The following is a 26,633-nucleotide window of genomic DNA, read 5'->3' as shown; positions in this document are numbered from 1 at the left end:
TAGAGTTGTACAGACGTTTCGTGATCATGGATCACAAACGTGCACACTGCTTCGAGCTTCTTAGTACTGGAGGTTGGAGGAAACAGGGGAGATGCTGATTACTGATATCCCAGTAATCAGCATCACTGAGTGATTTCCATCTTTTCGTCATTAAAGAAAAGTGCTCCATAAGTTCTCTATTGATGACAGGAACAACTTAATGTACAATGAAGTGATTTGGTCCACTACTCTTTTTGGTTTCTATGGTAACAGACCTACTGAACCTCTCAACACCTGATTAACAGCGAAGAGAGTGCACCATAATATACTCTATTATGACATCCCCCATCCACTGGTAATTAAGAGCAAAATCACACTCTTACAAATTAATAAACACAAGCAAAACATACTCGATTTTCAAGCCTTTGCACTTTATCCTTTTTTCTGTCTCTTCAACTCCATCCAGTTCTGCAGGGTTTACTTGTTTACTGATATGAATATGTCTGGTTATATGCACACCAGTACAGTATGTTACATTACCTGTATGTTGTTAGATGCTATTTTATAGATTTGACATTAAGACTAATTATTACTGTCTGCTATCGCTGATAAACACTCTTCAACTCGTGTAGCCAAAGGTTTCCCTTTAGTTCTTTTTATTCAATACTAGACAAAACATGAAGAAAGCAGCTCCACCTGCAGCATTAAAAGATTGGGAGAGAAAACAGAGGCCTACATAAATGCAATGATTTTTAGAGTGTATTTTACATTTAGTTATTTGGCAGACTTTATCCAAAGTGACTTCCAAGGTACAAGGCAGGGTAAGTGTATGTAGTTCTTGCCTAAACACCCCTACTGGAGCTAGGCCACATGGAGGGCAGCAATGTTAAAAACTACACTATTCGGCCACCATATATACTATGATCTTGAGTATAGCAGGACTACATGAGCTACACTCAACAACAAATGGCCCAATCAGAGCCTAGAAGCTGCTCTACTCTCACAAAAGTAGCCCAGCCGTCTTTGTTCAGTATGTGTGTATGTGTGTGTGTGTGTGTGTGTGTGTGTGTGTGTATGAAGTCTGTCTGAACACAGCTTCGTTACAACTAAGCCTGCATCTGCTGTAGGCAATTATAATAGCCACTTGGATTTATCTTATAAAGAACTAGTGTGGGGAAAAAAGAATGTCTGGATTGCTTTCTAGAAGTTGTTGAGTCCATATTTATATTTTTAGCAGACTTTAACTTATACCATTTCCCACAAGCCCTAGATGTTTGGGGGCAGATTTTCTCATCTCGACAGAAGTCCGTGAACAAGTCAAGTCACTGTGACCTCGGCTCTCTGTAGTGTCGAGAAGGGGTTTCTTCAACATGCAGTGTGACTAGGTATATGTATAAGAAGAAAAAATAATATCCAAGCCGTAATGAACAAAAAAACGTTTGGTTTTAACAGTCACCAGGCCTCTTTTATTCCCGCTGACGCTGTGTCAGACTGAACACAGGTGTTGATGTATAGCTCTATATTAATTGGAGAAGAAAAAGGCGTCCATTCAGTAGAATGTAGCCTTTAGCTTCATTTTTACCTGAATGGTACAAAAAAAGCAGAAATGATCCCAAACTACCCCAAACCATTTTTACACAGTCTGTGAGTGACTTGTAGGCAGCTCCCTGCATTCAGCTGATGTATTTACTGTTAGAAACACAACAAATAGATTTACTAACTAAACGAGTAGAAGAGAATAATGTGTGTAAAAGTGAAGAAATGTAAATCTAGTACACAATGTGTGTGGCGGCGTATTAAGAAAGGACAAATCAGTGGAATCAGTCCTTATCTCTGTGCACTCACACTCCATTTTTTTCAGTCTTAGCAGGGTTATTAAAACTGGCCAATTCACATCGCTACCAAAGAGACTAAGGCATTCAGCTCTATCTATTTTGAGACAGCTAAGCGCCTAGCCTAGTTTTTCTTTGTGGATTGAGCGGTTTTTAGCCCAAAGCAATTAGGCAAACTCAGTAGCCTTGTCAGCAAATGCAATGAATGCAATCCTGCATTGACAAATTAACCACTGGGCAGATTTTCTACCTTCCTGTCTCTATTCAACATGTCGTTTTCTTCTTCTTCTTTTTACTTCATTTCTTTTTTCCTTCTGTGATGAAATGACAGAAAAAGTGATTAACTGCTGGAATCTGCCTGTTGGTTCCCTCACATACACACACACACACAAAAACTCAAATTCATCATTCATGTTTCATGTGAGGGGCGCTCAATGGTGCCATTTTGGAGAGCCCAATTTCCATGACAACAGGTCTGAGGATTAGGGTGAAAAACTGTCGTTCCAAAGCAATTGTCAGAGCACCTTGATTCAGAAGCACACTTAAAAGTGTAAGGAAAGGAACTGAGGACGGGGGTGGAAAGAGAGGGATTTGGGTCTCTTGGAAGGATCAAGGGAGAAACAGAGGCATGGATAATGATCCTGGTGAAGATCACTTTACCCCCACACCTCACTCATTGTAAGTGACTATGGATAATAGGTAAACAGCTAAAATGTAAATGTAAACCTAGAACAGTACGATATCAGTTAAAATAGAGGAGTAAAGATGGTGCATTTTTCACTGTAAAGGTTTCACCTAGAAGAAAAAGACTCACACCTTTGACGGATGATTTTACATTTGACAATATGACAAATGCTACTCGGATACATGAATTCGTGATTATATGCATTTTGCATGATCATGTTCTGTTTCAAGAGCATGTTTCTAGTCAAACAAAATAACTAGTTTAAAAATATCATCAGACTTGTAATTGTGAAGCACTGTCACCAATATAATAATGAATATGTTGTAAATTTGTCTATAACCTAAATGCATGGCAGCTCCACCACATACTAGCTGTGTGTCGAGATGGTCTGATGCACATAGGTGGAATATGGAAAGAAAACATCCTCCAAACATAACATGGCCATGAAAAATCCTCAGCTGCAAAAGTAATTTAAGGATGCTTCATAACCTGGAGGGGACTTGGAGGCAGGTTAAAGGAGCACCTTGACATTAATTCTAGTTTATTTTGCTTCACCTAATCTTTCTATGACAGAAGGATCACCTCCCACAAATTTCATATTCACTTTTCAAAGCATGGCCAGAAAGCAGAAAACATCTTGTGTGAGCATGATTCATGTGGTTTCCGCCATAGCAGCTTGTCAGTCTTTCTCCTTTCTAAACTTTATCACTAGCTTTATTTATTTTGACGCCTCTGTGGAAAAGTATTTATGTATTAATTTTATTTTATATTTATGAAAATCTGACAAGTCCTCTTAACCTGAGCCACAGGCTTTGCTGCTCCTTTGAACTGATTGCTTTCGTTACGCAAAAATCTTCAGCGTGCCTGAAAATTGAAGAGATGAGGCACATGCCATTCGGCGCCGTCTCTTCTGTGATGTTCGGCTTGGAACAATGTTTGCACGGGTGGATGCGGCTTCCCTCCAATTAGCTGTTCCTGAGCTCGTTCTGAAGTTAGCAGCCGTTCATGTTCATCTGAAAACATCTGCTGTTTTAAAATCGATCTAATGAATAGACAGTTTTTATTCTGCTGCAAAGCTGTGTTAAGTGTGTCAATGTTAAAATACAGGATTTAAAATGAAGGCGCCTGTGAGCAAACTGACATTTTACAGTACTGTACAAAATAATGTTTTCATTCCCTTTTTTCAAGTTACAAAACCTAAACTGCACATAAGAGACATGACTGACAAGAGAAACAAGATCAGGAATGTGTCAACGAGCAGAGAGGAAGAGCGGTGACATCGTTACCATGATATAGCTCTAGTTTCAAGCCTTACTACACATCAGCAAGCAGGACCTAGTAGCAGCATTGGCTACAGTACTTATAACTTTTAAATGACACGTAACCCCTCAGAACTGCCAATGACAAAAAAGCAAAGCTACAACCAAAGTGAAATATGGTCACTGCTATTGATTACTGTGACATCTGTGGTCTGTATTGCTGCTTGCTCCTTGTCCGAGCATAGAAATAAAGAGTCACAGGAACAAAGACAACAACAGGGTGGATTGTTGGAGAGTCACGTGACACATCGGCAGACCCGATGATACCATGTAGTTCTGTAAGTGTTACTGTACAGGGCTATACTGTCCATACTGTCCCTCAGCAGAGCTTAGCAGGAAGTGTTTCCTGACATCTAAATAGCACACATGGCAGGGGGGAGGAACACAGAGGACCAATGTTCTCATTTTCCTACCGTTTATCAATAACATGGGAGTCTGCTACGCTTGGGCACATGCTGAAAGCTGGTATTTTATGCTCAAGCCATGTTTTTGGATTTCATAACTTTTGCATTAAATTAGCTACTATGATAACATTTACTCCTGTATAGCTGGGTCAGCTTCACTCATTCACCACATGATCGGAGAAAGAGACCAAATTCAAGAGCTATATCACAAATTATGCATGTCTATTGCCATTGCTTGTAGATGTCACTGAAAGAACATGCAGCTGAGGACTAATTAATAACAAGACTATGATGGAATCTGTTACAGGTGTAAATCATTTGTCATGAATTAATTTATATTGAAAGTAACTGCATCACCAATCTAGTGATATAATCATGACTATAACAACAAGTCCTAAAGCTGTAGTGAATGAACGAGATAAGATATAAATCAGCTGACCTGACCATAATACCTCATGCTATTAGCCCTACAGATGTTAATGTTCAACTAAAGAAGAGTCATGCATGTTCATGGGAACTCAATCTGGAGTTTTCCAGAGAACATCACTTCTTTTCACTAAGGACACTGACTTATTTATGAGGCTGCAGTCACAAGATCATCAGAAGCTTCTGTTGTTTGGGAGACAATGTGTTTCCTCTACTGTTTTCTTTTCTGACGCAAAGCACTTTGGGTTCAGTGCAGCTGAGTTGAAATTCTAGTTAAGCTAGGATGATGCTGAAACCAAACCTTCTGGGGATGTTGTGGTAGCAGCTGGAAGAAAATCTGCCTATTGCCAAGAGTTGCCCACAGGAATATAATGATAGGAATATAATAATATAATGGAGTGATGTCAATCTTTACTTCCTCCTCCAGCCAAATCTCTCCATCCATCATCTCATTAGAGAGGAAAGTGTCCCCAGGCTTTCAATAACAAATTAGATTTCTAATTGATATGTAAGGGATAATTGCATTTTGCAGTTTGAGTGGTATCAGTAACATGATACATGAGCCAGGTGGAGAGGAGCAGAATTAATTGTTCTTGCAAAGGTTTGTCATCAACCAAAGTAAAAGAAAAAAAAGAAATCCATTGTGGCTGGTGAAGCAAGAGTGCAGAGAAGCAAGAGTGAACAGGAACTGCAGAGCCGGGTGGTAATTATCTGTGGTTTTATCACTACTAATGACCCCTTTCACATTAAACCGTTATTTGATTTACTGCTAATATAACTACATTTACCACTTGGCAGCTGTATGCTAGTCAAGTTGCAGTTTACATGCATGCAAATCCAAGTGCCAGACAAAAATTAAGTCAGCGTAACTTTGACCTTTGACCACTAAAATCTAGTCCAAGGAGAGCATTTGTGCCAAATTTGAAGAAATTCCCTCTATAGTTTTCATGGGAAGGGCACAGATGTGACCTTTGACCTTTACCATGCCTGTTAGTCAATTAATAAGTGTCAATTTTAAGGAAATTCCCTCCAGGCCTTCCTGAGATACAACAGAATAGACAGATGTACACCTCAAAACCATAATGGCTCCAGCAACATAAACGTATGAATTATAGCAGCTTTGAGGATTTCTGGTAGAAGGTTTCTGACATAATAAATCCAAGCTTTGTATGTTCGACCTTACTGTGACCTCTAGTCATGGTGTCTCTGGGCAATGTGCTGATGGACATGATACCACCACTTAGTCATTAGTGGTGTCTAATGAACAAACTCAGTGGTAACATGGTCTGGTTCATGATAGAGCTTCCTGTTGTCTGGGAAACATCTATGAAGATTTACATCAAAATGGACCAGAACATAATTTCCCTACCACCTGTAATTAGAAATTTATGGAACCAAGAAAAGCAACAGGCTACATTGTTGGTGCTATTTGATCCTGATCCTCTCCTTGTTCTGCTTCACCTGTTATTTGTCACAGAAGGCAGAACTCCCATTAGACCATTAAGCCATGAAAGCTCGGCACCCAACCTTTTACTGTAAATCACTGCCATTAAGGTAAGAGCATCAAGAGAACTTACCAATACATTCATCGTTTTTGCCCCATTCTCTTCTATTATCATTCACCATAGTGGCAGATAACACAAAAAGTAACATATCTCTATCTACACACGAGTATTAATGCTTACCATCACTAAGCTCAAAACACACACAACTCCAACTCCCATATTTATCATTACAGTGGAACCCAATCTGATCCTCTGTAACATTAGGACAGGATTTGCCCTGAAATTTGTCTAATGCGGACGAAAGCAGCAGGTTTGTCCCTATTTCTATTGCTCAACCAAACTACATTTAAAATAATGCCTACTTTGATTAAACTGCTCCATTTTTCAGTGTGTAGATAAGGTGGAGGGATTATTGGAAAACGGTTGTAGAGAAGTAAAATGATTTCATGACAATAACTCCCTTTGGCAAGACCACTGGTGACCTATAATTAAACCTATAATTAGTGACTTTTATGAGCTCCAGTAATTGCAGTTAAATGTACGTATTAAAAATCATCCCAACCACATTTCTACCTTAGGGTTGATGCCCTCAGGTGGTTTAGGTAAATCCTTTTCAACACCACTGTAAATGTGTTTACACTTGTGTTTTACATATAAAGTAGAGCTGGGCTGATGTTAAGTAGCAAAGCACCCTGCTGTGCATTTCTGGCAAATGTCTTCAAATTCTCCACAGTCATCATAGCTGTTGTAGCAGCTGCATGAAATCATTTAGAATTGTGAAGATTTTTTTTCTCTTGTCTTTCATGTTCTGAATAATCTACTTTCAACGACTTCAACAAAAAATGCTCCTGCCTTCAGAAGCCAGCAAATACCTCCAGTAGTTCAACTGAAGTCACATGAGTAAAGACGGATGAGCTTTGAGGGATTTGCTGTGACAATGGCGTAAACAAGTAATTTCTAATATTAAATATGCAATAAGTAGGATACTTTTTTTTCACCTCAAAAAACATAACAGGCTACTGCACATCCCAAAGCTTAGTAATGGAACAGATTTGGGAAAATACTTGTTAGTGTTAGACATGAAGACAGATGAAACTACCATCTGTCTCGCTAATACATTAGGACCACTAAAGTAACAGGGGGAAACACTTGGCCTGGCACTGCCCAAACGACACAAAATGTTCCTATCTCTAACTTTAAATAAAGTCAGTAAGTTTCCAAAATCTTGAACTATTTCTTAAAATATAATGTTTGTAAGTCATGCATGCAGACACACAGTATATTATGGTCAGAGATGGGGATTTATAAGCAAGTGACCTAAATAAGTGAGTGCAGAACAAAAACACACCAAATGAGATTGGACCCAGCTCCATTCTCACAACCTAAGTTGTTAAAACTCAAGTTGTAAATGTTTGCGTCGGCTATCTACTTTCATCTTTCCCTCTTCAACTAAAACTGCCAAGATGAACTGAGGGGATTTTATAATTTCATGCTCCTGTTCCCATCTTAGGGAATTAAAGTAAAACTTCCCAAGGCAGAAAACAACTTAACACAACCGACTTAACATTAATTTAACCTCAATGCACAGTGAATAAAACTAAAAGTAAAAGTCAGAATGGTGCAAGACTCACACTAGACTGAAAAAGCAACTAGTGTGCAAAATAACTAAAACTACTGGGCAAACTTTCCCTCAATCCCCTAGAGTAAATCAAAAAGGCATAGCGGATTAGTACACTGTCGCAAAGCTCTTATTGACCTAGAAGGAAGTGTGTTCATCTCAACTAAATTAGGAAGCACATGTGTGTAATTTATTATGTGTGTGTACATTTGTGAGTGTGTGTGTGTGTCTGTGTCTGTTTAAGCTCCAATCATATCTGTGCAACTAATCCCTTTACATGGGCCTTTGAGACTGGAAACCCAACATCCGTCTCAGTTGAAGGTCCTCATAGTGAAATCTCTGCATTCTTAATGCAAGGCACCGTGTATACTGGCAGGTGGGAAGTAGAGGAGTGAGTGGGGACATACAGTGTACAGTTAACTAGGAAGTAAGCAAATAAGGAAGGAAGGGAGGCCTTCAAGGGTGCACAGAAGGCCTTCAAGAGGCCATTGACTGAATAACAGCAATAAATAAGGACTGATCATCTGGTGACACACAACAAACATACTGTGTTTTCAAATCAGCCCTTTCACTGGAAAAAAATGTATCTGGGAATGGTTTTGGCAGGTATAGAGAGTAGGCAGGAGCTAGTTTTTCCTTTCTCAAACACACACATCTCACTTTATCTTCCTTAAACAGATGTCTGTGTCTTTTATTTCTTCATGCTAATGTCATGTGTAGTGGGAAAGTTACACATTGTACACTGTGTGTGTTTGTGTGTGTCAGACAGACAGAGAGTGCGAGCTATATGACTGTGCATCAATCAGCCCTTAGTTCATAGCCCAGCATTCACCAAAGCCTCTTACACAGACCAAAGCACAAAACCCTTCATACACCGCACGACACACATCATCATGCACACACGCACACACACACACACACACACACATTTTTGTATGGCAGTCAGTGTGAGGACACTCATTGACATAATTCATTCCCTAGCCAACTACTGTCATGCAGGCCATGTTAATCAACTCATTTTTCATTTATCGCATGTACCGCCTTACCCTAACAATAACCAAAACCTAATTCCAACCCTAAAACCTAGTCTTAACCCTGAAATTGCTTTTCAAACACCCTTCTCATTGTTTGTAAGATGTCCTCACTTTGTAGAAATGTCCTCAGTCCAATGGTTAAAAAATTCATGCTGGGTCCTCACAATGATATGCCATACAACCACACACACATTCATCATTATTGTATTTTCTCCATATTCAAAGCCTTTGAAATCTTGATTGTGGCTTGCATAGACTCTCTCTCTCTTTCTCTCTCGCTCACACACACACACACACACACCTGCTTGTCTACTAGAAAGCGCTTCAATTGAGCAGGGCACAGAACAAATTTCCATATCACACCTTCATTCTGTCCCTGCACTCGTTTCTCATTTATCTTTTTCTATCTTAATCTTAAAATGGTGAATAGAAATAGACAAATGCAAGAAGATGTAACAGTTTTGAAATAAACTTCACGTTTCTAAAAATGTCTGTTTTTATGTTTTTTTTCTTTCTATCATCCAGACAGAGGCAGTGGATTACTTTAGTGTTGTGGTCTGCAAATTTCTGTTTGTCTCTTTGCAGATTTAAGCTTTCTTGTGCATGCTCTGCTAAATTTGTAGTCCTATGTACCCTTACTGCAGCATTTCCCATATCTTTGTTTGATTAGTTGTGAAAGAAGACAATGAAGAAACCATGACACCTGTTGAACTGACAAAATGCACGTCTTTTAAACTCAGATTTAAACCTTAAAGTCATCATATCTAGTGCAGAGTATTTTTTAGAAGTCCACAGATTCTTTCATTAAATGAAATGTCGAACAAGGGCTGCAGGTAACAAGCCAGAATTTCACCACTAGGCTGTTTGATTTGTAGGTGAGTGATTCATCTTTACTAATAGACGATCTTCGGTTTTATGCCTGCTCCTCGCGCCATCTGACTGCCTGCTATAGCTAGCGTTAGCCTGCTAGCAACGAAACTGTTAGGCTAGCGAATTATTGTCCATCTACATTTACCTATGTGTTTCTAGCTAATTGTACCGTTTATAGTTTTGCTTGACACCCCTCTCTGTAGATACTTACAAGAACATCCACCGCTTGTTTATTACTTTTCCTGAAGAAACCTAACTGAGGTGGAGAAAGCTGACGTTGCTAAGGTAGTTAGCTAGAAAAAGCTATCAGTCTGTACCTTAAAGCGGCTAAAATCAACAGTTAAGCTACTTTACTCATACTTCTACTGCTAATTTCCTTCCCCTTTCCTTGTTGTTGCACTGTTTTTGTATCCAGCTGTTGCCAATCTTCTTCATTTAAATTAGATTAACTTTCCAAACCTTCAGAGACATTATGTATTAGACTTGTAGATATGTTCACTATTGCTCAGGCTATTTGTTTACACAGATAGATATGATGAACAGGAAAATTCAAACAGTGGCTAAGGACTGCACGTAGGATCAATTCAGTTAACAGAATCACAATATGAATGCAAAATCTGTATTATTTGCATACTGGAAAAGTGTGAAGGTGAACCATTTGTTGCTCTGGGTGGTGAGAAGGACAGAATTAGGATTAGAAAAGGAGAAATGAGTCAGAGATAGATGAGAAGGGCATAAGATTAAACAGCAAACACACTTTCACATAATATGCCCTTTATAGAGGGACTTACCGGTAAAATAGTCCTTCTCTGTGAAGATCAGAACAGAGCAGGGTTTCAGGACAGTGGATTTAAGAGCCTGGATGATAACCAGTGCTCAGAGCTCTGCTTTCGATTGGAAGGGATTAGTTCTGTCTCTGGCTTTTACTCAGAGCAGAGCGGTCAAGGCTTTTGGTTACCATGAGATTTGTTGATATTTCTGCCTGTGTTTAGCGTTTAGATCAGGTCAGGCAGTATTGGTGCCTTAGTCAATGTGGCATCCGTAGGCGCTTGTGTGTTTGTGTACTGACTGCGTGTGTTCAAACCCTGTGATGGACAAATAGTTTATTTTTGATGATTAATAACAACGTGATGACAGAAGGTTGAAATATGTCATCTGGTAACTAAAAATGAGTTCATCACTCACATATGAAAGGGTATGAAATTTGTAAACACAATTGTCCTCTTAGCAATACAGTACCCAACCCTTAGAGACAGGCTGATGAAAACATTGTGTATATTTCCAGCACAGTTGCCGCTGACCAGTGTGAGGAAGTTTCCCTTTTGCAAAGTAGTTGAGCTACAAATAAATATGCACAAATAGAGAGTTATTTGTATCCAAGGTAGAAAAAAAGTATTTTTCCAAAACCATATGTGGCTTTTACAGATTGCATATGTTGTCTATAAAACAGTCTCAAATCCAAAGCTATCACATTTATATAAAAATGATCAAATTAACAAACTCACATATTCCAGAAGAAGCAGCCTGTAATTAATTTATAATCAGAGCATAATGTTTTGACGGATTAGTAGATCAACTTCAACTGATCAGTTAATCAATCAAGGATTTCAAGTACATTACCACATGGTCAGCTGCTATGAATTATTCCTAAAAGCAACTTAAGTTAGGAGACAGAAAACCCCCCACACCATCATGGTTTATAGGAATAATACAGTACTGTGTTTCCTGTTTCGACCGTATTGTCACACTCAGCATGTCTTTCATTTCTTAGCTAATGAGGTATGGAAATGAAATGACTAACGGTACTGATGTGTGGGTCAAAATAGGAGCTAATGTACATCGTGAAATGAGGGGTTTTCCTCCAGTAACGGTGATGCCTAGTGGGCACAAAAAGACAGATTCATACACACTTACATTTAGTAATGATGGGGTTATAGAGGTTGTGATTGACTCTGCGAAGCATGTGGGGGGTTTCCCTTCACCATCCCTGTGGCCACATCCTCTGTGTTGCATGACTAACCAACATGCACACAGATGGGCCGTTTTTCATTAGATAATAAGCTTTTTCCTGAGACATGGAAAGAGCTTAACAAAAGCATGTTTATAAAAAAGCTAAGTGATGTGTACCTTTTTTTTAAAAAGGAATTTGGAACTACATTTAGATTTGTAGTAATGTGAGGCTCATTCACTTAGCTGCAAATGTGAATTTTAACTAGTGTTAAAATTAGCCAGTTCTGATAATTAAGTAATTGTTTAATTTTTTCCAATTCTTACCTTTCTCTGCTGTACTGCATAATTGAATTGGACAGTTCAATAGGACAAAACAACCAGTTTCACTTTCAATCCCCCAAATGCATTAAAAATAATCATCAGATTGATCAATGATACAAATAATCACGAGTTGTAGTTTTTCTGTTTGCGTTAATGCAGTACCATTATTAACTCCAATTCCCTGTCGCTTTCTGCTGCTTCAGTGACCCAGTTTCCTATTGGAATTATTAAAATCTCTGTTTCTGTCATGATTTAATCCTTGCATCATAACAGTGCAATAGAGTTCTTTGGACAACACTGCTGCCAGTGTTTATTATGAAACTGCAATGTCATCAATATTTAAATGAACAAGTTAATAATCCTCATTACTATACAGTATATATCAGTAAACTCATCACAAAGACACAAAGGTCATCTCTATGTAATAAACTTGACCACTTCAGGCAAAATTTGAATGTAATTTACGGCATGCAGTAAAGTTTCTTGCATCCAAATAGTCTTGTTATTTAGCTTGCAGTCATGAAATAACCATTTTTGAGTCATAATTGCACTAAAACTTACTTTTTCACATTAGCCTTCTCAGAAGTTAGAAAAAGCCCTAGAGTTATGTGAAAACCCAACCATTTTTAACCTAGATTTTTACATAATCTTCCCTGTTCATTACAGCCTATTTATTCATGTTCTATTTACAGTGATGCTTACTGCTGATGACTACAGCTAATGTACTTTGTAGTAAATGTTGTTGACCGCATGGGCTGATTATCATTAGATAACAATGACTTTTCGTTATACACACAGTTAATAACTGGTTTTCCTCCTTGTTCTGATGAATAAACCCTCCTCGTCCTGTCTGGGTTGAGAGAGGACCCAAAATGTATATGTTTCAATCTCAATTCATCGCTTTTCTTTGAGTGTTGTATTATTTTATGTTTGTTATATTTAGATGTCTGTGGACAACAAGAAGAGGCCAGCTGGTTCCTTCAACTCTGGAAACTTGGTTTTCTGGTCCTCTTCATTCAATCGGCAACCAGCCAGGGTCCTGATTGTGGACACACTGCCACCCTGCTGGTCAGAGACATGTGTGGTGGTCTGTGATGCCCTGAATAATTTCTTGTCCCTGGCTTGTAGTCTGGATGGACCCTGTAGAATTCCTCTGCTCAGCTTGTATGCTGTCAGCAGGCAGCAAGAATGTTTACTTCCATTTGTGGTAAAATACTGTTTCTAAAAGCAGAAAACACTGTATTATCCATGTTTTTCTTGTATGTTTTCCCTCAGCTCTCCATTCTTGTTTTATTAGCTGCATTACCTCTCACTTTTAGCCCTTTTTCTCTTTCTGTTCCTCTTTATTTTTAGCAAGTTCGTGGTAACTTGGCCAGGCTGCATTCCTGTGTGGAGGACCTGAGGTCTATTCCAGGTGAAGGCTGTGTCAGAGCAGCCACCAGAGGAGGGGAATTGCTGCGACAGGCAGTGCTGGACAGTCTGCAGCAGTTTAAACAGTACATCAGACATACCAGTACAACTAACCAGGCAAGCAACAACATATCTGTGGAGGTAAGCATCAGTAAGCCTTGTTGATGCACAACAAAAAAAAGATCACATGGACAGTGAGTTACTTTAACATGAAGGCAAACTTAGCTTCAGCAAAATTTTCCGGTTACCCAGACTTTGTTTTTGCTCATTGTGCTGAACATTTACAAGCAAAAGCACATAGCTGCAAACTTATGAGTTATTCTTTAAATTGTTTTAGAAATAACTAAATTTCTGTGAAACTCACAAATGTATTTAAAGTCAAACAAGAGGTCTTCTATTGTAAGGTGGTGTTTAAAGTGTTCTTGAACGTAGTGCTGAGAGCAAATGTCATATAGACAGTATGACTCAAAGCCCATCATAAGCCTGTCCCACCAGGAGTGGAGATGCTGGGGATTGAACCCAGGACCTCATACATGCGAAGCATGCGCTCTACCACTGAGCTACATCCCTTTACCTTTAGTTTGAAGAGCTATGGTTGATTCCCAAGTTTCTTGTATTCCCTCATTTGACTATTTTCCCTGCAAGGAAATGCAAAGAAAAGAGACGTCCCTTTCACTGAACGGTCATCTGTATCAACATCTGTTTCTGATGTTTGATTGGAGTGTTGAAGTTTGTAAAAATTCTATTCCAATGGAATTACCTAAATAATAAGAAAATTGCTAACTCTTATTTCATTCAGTTAGGGTTTAGCTTATTTAGACAAATCAAAAAAAGGCAACAAGCCTTATGGAAATACTGGGGATTGAACCCAGGACCTCATACATACATAGCTTGCACCACTGAGCTCAATCCCCACACCAAACAGTTAAGGATAACCCAATTACTTTGAGAAATGACCAATCTTTATGCCCAAGCACCTAGTTTCAAATACATCCCGTATGTAGTGTTTACACACAGTGGGGTCTGGCACCGTACAACACCATGTATTACATGTCACACAACAAAAGTACGAGGATAGAAAAAAATGAGAACGACTTCACAGAGTCATGTATTCCTATAAGTTCTTCGTAAACAGCAGAGATTTGCCTCTATACCAAGCTGGACACTAAGTTAGCTAACTATAACCCACAATAACCACTGTATTAGTTTTTCTTGTCTTTATTGAATATGATGTAATTTATTCTAAATATTTGGATGTTTCATTTTTGTCATGTCCATTATGAGGGAGGGGATCTATTCCGTCTGAGTTACTAGTCTTTTGCTGCAGACTGCTGTAGCTCATACCCTTTGATCTTCAGCTTTGCACTTCACACTAATGTAGGGAAGAGCCTCCACTTATATCTGGTAAATGAAACCTCATCAGTTTTAATTCAGTCTCTGTAGCAGCTGCAAAACATATATTGAATTTGGAATCTCATTAGCATGTTATAAAAGCTTTACACATTCCTGTTAATGGTCCATTCTACTTTTTGAGAACTCTTCACATCTTATATCAAAAAGTCCACTTGAAACTAACTTTTGTACATTTCAAATGCTGAAAATGGGTTTTATTCGTCTGCTGTTGAGCCATTTGTTGAGAAAGATTTGCAAAGCCAACAACTGAAAAGCTTTAGTAGTTCTGCTAGGGTGTCCAATAAGCTGTAACTTATAGGTGACAGATTCTTTGACTGTACAAAATATTTAGTACAGTTTCCTTTCTGAGTTTGGTAAAGTCTACATTTATTTTATTTTAACCCCTTATTTTGCAGAAAAGTGGGGTTTATTCTAAAATGCATTAAAAACTAATATCTTAGTTAATTAGCAAATGGCAAATAGAAAAACATTTAGCAAATGGCACTTTAGTAATTATGGCTTAGGGTGAAGGAATATTAGCTGACATTATTGAAAGCACCTTGTTTGTTAAATTTAACTTTTTGCACAGAGGAGCCTAGCTGAGAAATGAACCAGCCAGTGACCTTCATGTTAAATCTGAACAACTTGTCCTCTGGGTACGCGGCAGCTCTGGATTGTTGAGGATGATTTTCTCAATTTATTAGGAGGCTCTGGACAGATGATTACACTAAGACCCACTGTTTCCGACAGCAGCAGATATGAATAGCCCTACAATGACACACAGAGACACTAAGCAGACATATAGTCTTGTGTATGTGCCTGAGTATGAATGCGTGTCTGTTTCTTGTTTTCATTCATGTGTATGTTTCTAACATTCACATATGTGTGTCATGCTCAACAATGCATTTCAGACTTCTGCAGAAGATTCTAATTTTGGCTAAAGAACAGGAAGCACAAAGCAGAACCGAGCCTTATTAAAATCTTATTATAATCATCATTTACTGAAACTGTTTATGTGATTTACCAGGGTGTGCAACATCAGCCTAACATTAGTTTATGTTTATATTCCCTATTAAGCATGTAAATGCCACAGAAAACAAATTTTGTCTCTTTCTCAATTATAATTAAATAAAGTATTCATTTTGAGATGTTGTGTTTTTGCTCAAACATTCTGCAGAAAGCTATCTATATTTATCCAGAAAATAAATAATTTTTTAAAACATATTTTATAGGGTAATTCCAGCAGTTTCATTCATTCCCAGTGTCCTGACTTGTGAGATAATGATAGCTCAGTTACAGGAACATTAAAATTACAGGCAGTTAAGGCTGTTTTTTTTCTCATGAAAGCATAGATTCACTAAATATGTGTAGAGTCGTGTCATCATAACATATAGTAGGCCACTTGTCTGTTATAGTGGGAGTTTTCCTAACTGGGACAGCAGTTCTGAGATCATGTATTTCATTTAGTAACTGTAATTAACTGTGTGTCAAGTCTCTGAAGTAGAACAGAAACATTACAGTCATATCCAAAGAATGCTTTGCTGTGGAGATGTTCTTCTTAAGAAAGGACAAATTAAGAAATACACTCAATCATTCATAATGTCAGCTGGAACAATTCAAGAGTGAACTTTTTGGAAAAGAACAGTGGAGAAAAACACACCACACAACAATGTAGCGTAATAATAAATGCAAGAAGTGACCAGAGGCTGCTTAGTTTGGTGGTGGTGATAGGGCAGCAGTGTGGGTTTACACTGAAGACAAAAGGCAGATACTAGTTATAAGATGGGGAAAAAATTTGCTAATGTTCTTTGAATGTTTGCACCAGTCAGAGTTTGATTTATTTCTTGTTTAATCTTTGGCATGAGAGTTGCACCACGATAGGTATTTTCCAGTGAATAGCATCTGTGAATTTGTTCCCCTCTCCCTATTTTTATTTGCATCTTATCTTGTGCTTCTCTATTTCATAACAATTCTGTGTTTTACTGAGGCATTTTTTCTCACTCCTCTTATTTTATCCCCAGGTTACTGTGGTGACCAACCAGCCAGGCCAGGACATTGTCCGCCAACTGGAGATGGGCCTCAAAGATGCTGACCTAGTGTCACTCAAGCGGCTCCTGGTGGTACAGATCTACAGTACAAGAGACTGGAGCCAGGACACACCCTCACCTGAAGCCTTGCATACTGAGACTGAAGGTAGGAGAGAGACAGGCAGTTCATGCAGGCACAAGAAAAACTATTCGCAATCAACAACTAACAAGCACATGCGCACAGTTGCTGTTCATTCAAGGCTGGGACATGAGCACACTGACACTGTAGGAAGTATGTAAAACTGTTATTAAACAAATACGCAGGAGTGTTAGCACACAGTCAAACATCATGGAGGTCTGTTATCTATTTCTGGAGCAGACTTTCCTCCCCCTCACTTTCCACAGAATTCTCCCCTGTGCTCCCTAATCATCTACAGTTCAGTTGTGTAGTATTGACCCATTTATACACTGTATTTTTTTGCTGTTTGTCACAATCTTCTCTTGAACAACACACTTCAGACACATGTCACAATTTATGGCATTTGACAACCATCCAGATGTTTGCAAGTCCTCTCAGAGAGCCTGCTTTCATAATGATATGCCTTTTCTTTGTAATTATGTGAAGGTTCAAGTGGTGTGGCCTGAATAAGTAGGGAGTTCACTGAGGACTGGGTGGAAATGAAGGGGAGAAAAAGAAGAGAAATAGCAAGTGAGGAATAATCTAAGTAAAACAAAGAAGATGGAAAGATGAGGGAAAAGATGGGCAAGGGGTATGGTAAACATAAGCTGTGAAGTATTTTAAAGTTAAAGGTGTTTTTGAGATGCTCAAACATGGTAATGTTGTGAATTCTAACTCATCTGATAGAGTTAGTCAGTTATAAAATTGTCAGTTATAAAATTGTTTATACTTGTTTATCCTCTTTAACTATTTTTATGACAGTGCTAAAACAATGTGCCTTACATGGATTTGTGTGGACCCATTTGTGCGATTGAAAGCGTGACTTTCCACATTAATGTTTTTAAGTAAGGTGTCTGTTCTTTTAAACCAAGTAAATTGAAAAACAAATTGAGTACTCGTCAGGATATGAAAGATAGAAACTTATTTTCAGAATCCTAAACTCTCTAGATATTGAAAAATCCTTCAAATTAAGAAAATCCTAGAAAGAAAAACAAAAACTAATTTGTTGGACTGCTTTATAAACATTGAGGTCACAACCTAGGATGAAGGGTCACAAGTAAACATATTTTAATTAGAAGGGTCTCAATCCAATAAAGGCTAAGGGAGCCACTACCTGAAGCTGTTTGCTAGATGTTACAAGTAGCCCTTGATGGGGAGCATGGGGGTGAAAAATATTAAATTGAAGAGCAAAGAAGGTTAAATGGACATTTCCTACAGTAAAGTATTGAGTTGTATGTATTGCAACATTTATTGGCTGTACAGTTTTTGAAGGCACAATCATCAATAGGAGCATTGGTATGTAGGCTTGTTGTGTGAGTGTGTTTGTTCAGTTGGACTCTATCAGAACATATCCAATAGAAAATCGATATGAGCCTCTTTGGATGTGTACTCTGGCGTACATTTCTTTGTATTATTAGTTATCATTGATCAATATGAGTGATACATGTTCATGTCTCTCCAGTATGTAAATAAAAAGAGCAGTACCACTCAACCAAGAAGTATTTGGAGTATTTGGATTGGAGCCTTGGATACATGGTTTTGTAGTGACCACAGTTGGATGATAGTGAGGTCTACACCCTTCTCATTGCTGTGATGCCACTGGGACTAGATCACTGTGTTCCTCCACAGTGTTGTTTTCTCAGAAATGTTTATAGCACATGCTCATCACTTGAGAGCCTTGATACTTCAGAGAAAACATGATTGTTCCTATTATAACATCTTCATACACAGTGTTAATGATTCCACTAGTGTCTGGGTGGCTTAAAGTGCAGATCTCCTATACTGTGTTACTTTTATAGAAATGATCCATCCTTTTTTCATAAATACATAATGTTTTAACTGAGAGACATGACAGAAAATCTAACAGCTTCTTTCATTTGCTCTAATATCAATTGGTTTAGTCGTAAATATACATGAAGTATAACCAGGGGATGTTTCTTGTTTAGCCAGTGTCCTTGGTATGAGATTTCAGTCTATGACATTGCTCACAGCAAGACCACAAACAAATTTGACAAAGTTAACAAGCGGCCAACATAGAGAAGGGAATTGGGTCAGCTCTGCATCCAAGAGCTACAGTGACCTCAGAGTTCCTCTGCAGACTTAAAGATAAGAAGTTAAACTGTCCAGCTAGTATAAATTCTACTGAGACTTATAGGAAGCTTGCAAAGGTCTCAACATTTTGTTTAGGTCGTTTAGACACTGCTGCCTGCATGACAGACCCCATTGCTGCTTTATTATTAACTAATAATTGATGCAACAGGCAGTTTGAATAACTCAATGAAACGGGGTAACTAATATATTCTAATATGCCACAATTTAGGAAGCATTGCTGATGCTGGGAGTACTGTGGAATCTGGGTGCGTTTTGGAATCTTAATCATGTCCGTGTGTGAAAGGTGATGGGTGGGAATCTAGCAAATATGTCTTGCTTAACACCAGAATATTTATTCTAGCTCTCGGTGTGTGTGTGTGTGTGTGTGTGTGTGTGTGTGTGTGTGTGTGTGTGTGTGTGTGTGTGTGCCACTCTCCAAAGAGTAATATATTAGAGGAAGTGGGTGGAGTGTTTTTTTGCTCTGGACAAAACTGAAATCATAGCAGAAGCCTTAACAGAAGCCATAGCAATCTTTCCTTGAATCTCCTCATACTACCTCATAAAGCAGAAAGAGGTATGATGAATCTTGCTGTGTATAATACAGATAGCCTACGTTCTGTGTGTTTAAACAAGTTTAAACAAACCGGCATGAACACTGGACACTGTTCATTTGCTTGATAAAAACATCTGTAAGAGGACAGGTATGCAAATGCCTCTGAGGTCTGCTGTGTGTGTGTGTGTATATATTCCTTTATATCTTGGTGAGCATCAGTTTGAATCTTATAAATTGAGGTTGTGACATTACTGGAAAGTATGGATAATTTTAGAATTAAGGATAAAACCAGGTGTAGATTAGGATTAAAGCATCATCATGTTGAGGTTGAGAATGTAGCTATAGCAATTACTGTTCTGGGCTAGGAAATGGTTTATGTCTTTGAGTGTCCTTACAAATGTAAAAGCACAAAAGTGTTCTGAAGGCCAACACCTTGACAAGCATCCTGTTTTTGTTGAAGCTCAACCAGTGTATCCTTGAATCCCCAGCTTACTCTGTAATTGTACAGTTGAGCACGGTACAGAAATGGGTCACAGAGCAAGAGCAGCAGAGTGAGACAGAGGCAGGGATCATTATGGCACTAGTGGCTTTGGTTTCCCTCCTCACATTTGCCAAGTTGTTGACTAAAACAGAGTCAACAAGTTGTTCTACAGGGGATGCAGCAATTCCTTAAGGTCAATCACTTACAAAAACTATTAATTTCCCTTGTTTGGTCAAAGGAATAATGAGATCCCTTATCATGCATGAAATCTTATCATGCTTATCATGCAGACATATGTTAATTAATCAGCATCGACTTAAGTAACTGACTGTACACAACTTTATCCACATTACTGCTTTCCTAACTGCAGATCAAGCTTCTCGTAACTATTGTTCATTCTGGATAACTGAGTGAACAGGACAAAATCTGTCGATTTATAGTGCTCTCTGCAAGTTTAATTAATTACCATCAGTTACATTTTAGAGTGTACTTTGTCACTTCTCTATTTCCATATACAAAAGCTTGTTTTCATTAAGAGTTCATGTCATCAGAAGAATTTTTCCTTCTCAATACTTGTAGTAAATCACCGTTACATGCTGCCCAGATGTAGTCCTTAATCTGTGTCTCAGAGGAAAAGTTCAGTATGTTTCCTTTCAGGGAAACAACATCTAAACAAATGCAATTTAATTCTGTAATGACAGTTAATAAATTGAAATGTTCCTGAGATAGCCTGATAAATTCCATTTAGGGGTTACATAGTTTTGTGATTACCTGATAATGAGCTTTTTTATAGCTGAAGGTTACAAACACTGTAACACTGAAAAACACAGACGATGCCGGGGCAGACAATACAATGGATGAATTGGATCCATCGTGTATTCTGCAGGCCAAAGGAAGTCAGCCAGCCTTAGAAGTTTAATACTCTCGTCCCTCCAGACTAGAGAAATGATAAAATGAAAAACATTCAGCTCTCCAAGTCTTTCCATCTGTTGCTGTTGCGTGTGTATGTGTGTATGTGACATGAATTCATTAAAAAGAGACAGAGCATGCACAGTATCTCTGTGTCCATAATTGTAGTTATGTGTGTGTGCATGTGCAATCTGTTGCACATGAACATGCTAATCCAACAATTTCCAATCAAGTTTGATTTTCCAAATGTATATTTAGGGTCTTGTTATATTTGGTGTCATTTTTAAAACATAACGAATCGTTGTGTGTACTGGACTAGACAGAGAGAATAAATGCAGCAATGCAGCTACTAGACACTGGTGTTTACTTGGCGTCACACAACCAGACTATGCATACACATTCACACATACTCACATCAGACAAAACATATATTTACTCTCAAGACAAAATCACGAGTTCCAAAAAAGGAAGCATGTGTGTTGGGAGAGAGATACTTAACTGTGATGTTACTTTTGCAAAGTCATTGTGAGCGCTATAAGACACCCACTGGTAAACATACGCACACAAACACCGTCTGGAGCAGCTGCAGTGATAGATTACTACCTTCTGACTGTCTCCCATGAACACCTGGGCCTTGTCCCCTGAGCCGCATCTCTCTCTCTCTCTCCCTCTATCGCCCTGAGCCTAAACCCAAACACTGTGATAAGTTAAGAGTAAGCTGCAGGAGAATTTTATCTCACTCATTTTTTCTCACTCAGAGGTTCCCCAATGTCTGCTATCAACAATGCACAACTATCCACTCTAGGTCTCCATATCTTTTGGTTTTTTTTGTTTGTTTGTTTTCGTAAAATATAGTTGACATTCTACATCCCTTATCGTGCAACCTTATTTATTGAGAATTCAAGGTTTTGTGCTAAGCATTGTCATTCAACAGGACAGTGACTCAAAAAAACCCTCCAGACTATGCAAGGGCTATTTGACAAAGCCCTGTGTCTGATGACCTAGATTCCACAATAATAACTATTATGAAATCACATAAATTCAAGTCTGCGTCCATGGTTGCTTGACATGCATACAGAGAAGAAGATGAATATGACACAAGAGGTCAACATTTCAGCTTTTATTTCCAGGTGTTTGCAACAGAAGCCGAGACAAAACGTAGAAGATATCACCGTTTGTTTAAACTCCTGTAAGCAAAAGTATCGGAACAGATAGACTTAAAATAGATTAAATTAAAGAGGCTTCATATTTAATTGCATATCCTTTGCTGGCAATAACTGCATCAAACCTGTGACCCATTGACTTCACTAAACTTTTGCATTCATCTTTTGTGATGTTTAAGTCTGGAGACTGACTTGGCCAGTCTAAAACCTTTCACTTCTTACCACTGATGACCTCCTTTGTTATTTTGGCAGTGTGTTTTGGGTTATTATCTTGCTGCATGATGAAGGGTCTCCCAATGAAAAGACTTCTGAGTTCATTTTGCTGCTGCCATCATGTGTTATATCATCAGTGAAGATTAATGAGCCTGTTCCAGAAGAAGCCATTCACAGTGTTTCACAGATGAGCTTGTATGTTTGTAATCATGAGCAGATCCTGTCTTTCTCCAAACCTTAGTTTTTCCATCACTTTGGTAAAGGTTCACCCAGAATTCTGAGGCTCATTCTTACTTTTTGGCTAATTACAGCCTGGCCTCTCAGGCACTGATACCAGCTCATACCAAACAATAAAATAAGAATGTTTTGTTGTAAGTTACTCATGTGTTGCTAATATATGGTCATTTTAGTTTTACAAGGTACAGAGCACCATTTAATTAGATCTCACTTTCAAAGAATCCCACGCTATTGGGATAAGCATTTTCAGCATGCTGTGGAGCAGGAGCTGCCATAATTTGAAATTAATGTGAACATTGTGATGCATCGATGATGTATTATTCGGCCTCAGCAAAAAAAAAAAAAAAATTTTAAATTGTCATGTATATGTATAATCATGTAAAGATCATGACAGTTATGTCATAAGTGTATGTAATACATTTTATTACAAGGTGCATTTTTAGGTGCATCTAAAAAATTTAACAACATTGTTAAAAAGTTGTTTTATTTGTAATTTAATTTAAATTTTTTACTCTCATATATTCTACATATATTAACTATAACCGTAAATATTTCAATGATCACAGCTTACAGCTAATTAAAATACAAATTTTAGAATATCAGAATATTAGAATAAAGTATTCCATTACAAGATTGAAAAAATTATTATTCACACTAATCGCCTTGATTAGTTCAGAGCGATACACTGTTGCTGACTTGACAGTTGTCTAGAAGATGATCATTGAGCTACAGAAGGTCATCGCTGGAAGGGCTCACTGATCACAAAGTGCTGGATGAAGGCATATTCCTGCAAATTGTATTAGAAGAGAAACTTGTAGTAGGAAAAGGTGCACAAGCAACAGAGATAAGCACAGCCTTAAGAAGATTGTCAAGAAAAGCCGATTCAAGAACTTGGAAGAGATTCACAGTGCATCAAGAGCCAGCATACACAGACATCTCTAGGAAATTAGTTGCAACAGTTGCATTGCTAATATTAAGCCACTCCTGAACCAGAGATGTTGAAGCAAATAAGAAAAAGAATTGGATCATTGTCGTCCAAAGTCCTCTTTGAAAGTAAAGATTAAAGTAACTTTTACATTTCATTTGGAAATTAAAGTCCAAGAGTCTGTAGGATGAGTGCAGAGGCACATAATCCAAGTTTCTCAAAGTGCACTGTGAAGTTTTCACATGCTGCAGGATGACTCACTTCCAACACTGCTTTGCTGACCATGATATGACTGCGTGCTTGATTGGCCAGCCAACTCACATGGCCTAGTATTCAGTGGTCTACTGAACACAATCCTTAAGGAAAAACAGCAGTTGGGGGGGCTGTGAAAGGAAGATTGCTTATTGCAGATTTGCAGATGTTACGAAATGTACCAGTCCTATAGGTTTGTTTTGTTATAGGCTTGTCATGAGACACACAAAGACTTCTTAATAGTATTTCAGAACTGTACTAGTCTCTCATCTGTCTCTCATCATTATCTGGGATGAAACCTTTTTTTTTTTTTTTTATTTCCCTTATGTTGAGTGTATCATTATTTATGCAAAACCAGCTCAATAAGAAAATCATACATATCCTGTCAAAAAAAAGTCACCAACTGTATTTAACTAAGCAAATAAGTAAAAGCCTCCTATTGGATAATTACTGCATGGATGATTATGTTTCAGCTGGCAACGAGCTATTTTACCCAAACTGATGCAGTAAGTAGCTTCTCATTTGTTAAACAAACAAGTCTGAAGACAAATCCTGTGGTCGTGGAAAAGATGTTAATCTGTTCCAGAAGGGTCAAATTCTTGGCATTTATCAAGCAAGAAAACATCTAAGGAAATTGATGACTACTAAAACTGGGTTAAGAACTGTCCAGTGGAAGGTCATGTGGTCTGATGAGTCCAGATTTACCCTGTTCCAGAGTGGTGGGCGCATCCAAGATGATAATGCCAGGATTCATGGGGCTCAAATTTTAAAAGAGTGGTTCAGGGAGCATGACACATCATTTTCACACATGGATTGGCCACCACAGAGTCCAGACCTTAACCCCATTGAGAATCTTTGGGATGTGCTGGAGAGGACTTTGTGCAGCGGTCCGACTCTCTCATCAAAAAATGTGAAAAAATCTGGACGGAAATAAATGTTGTGATATTGCAGAAGAAGAATGCATGCTGTAATCAAAGCTAAAGGTGGTCCAATGAATTATTAAAGTGTGTGACTTTTTTTTTTTGGACAGGCAGTGTATATTGTAAATTAAAATCATTGGTATTGGTCATTTAGAACTCTGAACTCTGATCTGACGTAACACTGCCTGTTGGATACACAGCATCTCATAGTATATTTGTACATAAACCAACAAAAGCACTGACTTTTGAGTAACCCTGACCCTGATCTCTGAACTCTAAAGCTGTGAAAGCCCATTATAACATGATACATTAAATGATATCATATTTGGTAAGAGCAAAAATGATTCATTTACTGTGATTCAAGGTTTAATTAATTAAGGCTTTATGAGTCACAAATGAAGCGTGTAGTCAATGGGTCACAGTGTTTTAATAAAGCTTATGTTATGTTACCTGGGATGAAGTTCAGTGTAAGCTGATAAATAAGTAGCATTGCATTGCTGCATTAAAATTAAATGTTGCTGTTTGACATATGAGTTAGACTAAAATGTTTTTTATTTCTCTCTTTAAAGAACTTTTTTTCTAACTAATTTTCTATAACCATACCTGTTGGTGAACCATGATGAAGTAATATGTTCAGCATATACAGTAGCAATAAAAAGTATGTGAAGAATTTTGTAGTTTTCTACATTAATTTCTCATAAAATGTGATCTGATCTTCATCAAGTCAAGAGTATTAACAAATATAACGTGCCTAAAATATTAACACCAAAATTCAGATCTTTCATGTCTTTATTGAGAACAACCATAAAAACCTCATTGTGCAAGTGGAAAAAGTATGTGAACCCTTTTGTAATCTTAACTGCTTTAACTCTTTCATATTCTTTGGACGTCTCGTGTCTGTTTCTCTTCAAGTCGTTCCATACCATCTCTTTTGGGTTGAGCTCTGGGCTCTGACTTGGCCACTCCAAAAGGATTTAGTTTTTTTTCTGAAGCTATTCTCTTGTATGTTTTGGGTCATTGTCCTGTTGCATCGCCCAACTTCTACAGAGTTCCAGCTGACGTAAAAACATTCTCACATTATCCTGGAGATTTTTTGATACACCTGGGAATTCATCTTCCCCCCAATCACTGCAAGCTGTCCAGGCTCACTTCTCGGTAGAGTAGCCACAGTCCCAAAGTGTCTCCATTTGTAGATTTTTTGCCTAACTGTTGATTGGTGAAAGTTTTTGACATCACTTTGTAGCCCTTTCCAGCTTTATGTAAATCAAAGATTCTTGATCGTTGATCTTCTGAAAGCTCCTTTTGTCATGAAATTCGAAAATATGGTTTATATACTCTTTTTTTTTTTTTGCCACTGTATCCACATACACAGTATGTGAATATGTATGTATTATTTGATTTTCTACATAGTATTTAAATCTTCAGGCAAAAAGATGTTCTTGTTTATATTTATGTTTGTGCACTTTTATGAAAGTCCATCTGACTCATCCATCTGAAAATCCCTTTCAGCCAGCTGCCAAAATCTTTCTGCTTCTCATCATATTTTGACAAACACTCATTCAAACAGTTTAATTCTTTTTCACATCACTTCTCAGCATTGTCAAGGCATTTATTTTATTTAAATACCTAGTTGACAATTGCTTCTCAAAGTGACAACAGTCATTTCACCCAAATAAATTTAGCACTGAAATACACTTTCCAAGTGACACTCTTTATTCTTTTGAAACTTCATCCAGAGCCAATTTTGTGATATCTTGTAGAGGTTATTATCCCTTTATTGAGCTATCCTCCATCTGTCATACATCAATAATCTCTTTATTTCTTCTGTAGTTTAGGTCTGAGCTCAACATTATGTCCTCAAACAAATATCAACGCATCCCATCTTCTCTGATGATTTGCTCCTCTATGACTTTCACATATCTATAGAACATAACATGTT

At 37.9% G+C, this 26,633-nt stretch overlaps 1 protein-coding gene and 1 non-coding gene across 2 annotated transcripts in view; one reads left to right on the top strand and one right to left on the bottom strand.

Annotated features, from left to right (window-relative positions):
- Nucleotides 1-9,760: 9,760 nt before the first annotated feature.
- m1ap (meiosis 1 associated protein) overlaps nt 9,761-26,633 on the top strand; it is a 36,490-nt gene continuing 19,617 nt past the window's right edge. The window contains 4 exon segments of the mRNA XM_026353256.1: nt 9,761-9,957; nt 12,887-13,150; nt 13,297-13,494; nt 16,767-16,938. Coding sequence (XP_026209041.1) covers nt 12,887-13,150; nt 13,297-13,494; nt 16,767-16,938 — 634 coding nt within the window. The 5' untranslated portion in view covers nt 9,761-9,957.
- Nucleotides 13,852-13,923, bottom strand: trnaa-cgc. The gene has a single exon. It is a non-coding gene; the product is annotated as a tRNA-Ala (tRNA).

The sequence above is a fragment of the Anabas testudineus genome, chromosome 18 (genome assembly GCF_900324465.2).
Source record: "Anabas testudineus chromosome 18, fAnaTes1.2, whole genome shotgun sequence".
Taxonomy (NCBI): Eukaryota; Metazoa; Chordata; class Actinopteri; order Anabantiformes; family Anabantidae; genus Anabas; species Anabas testudineus.
This window is presented reverse-complemented; position numbering and strand designations above follow the sequence as displayed.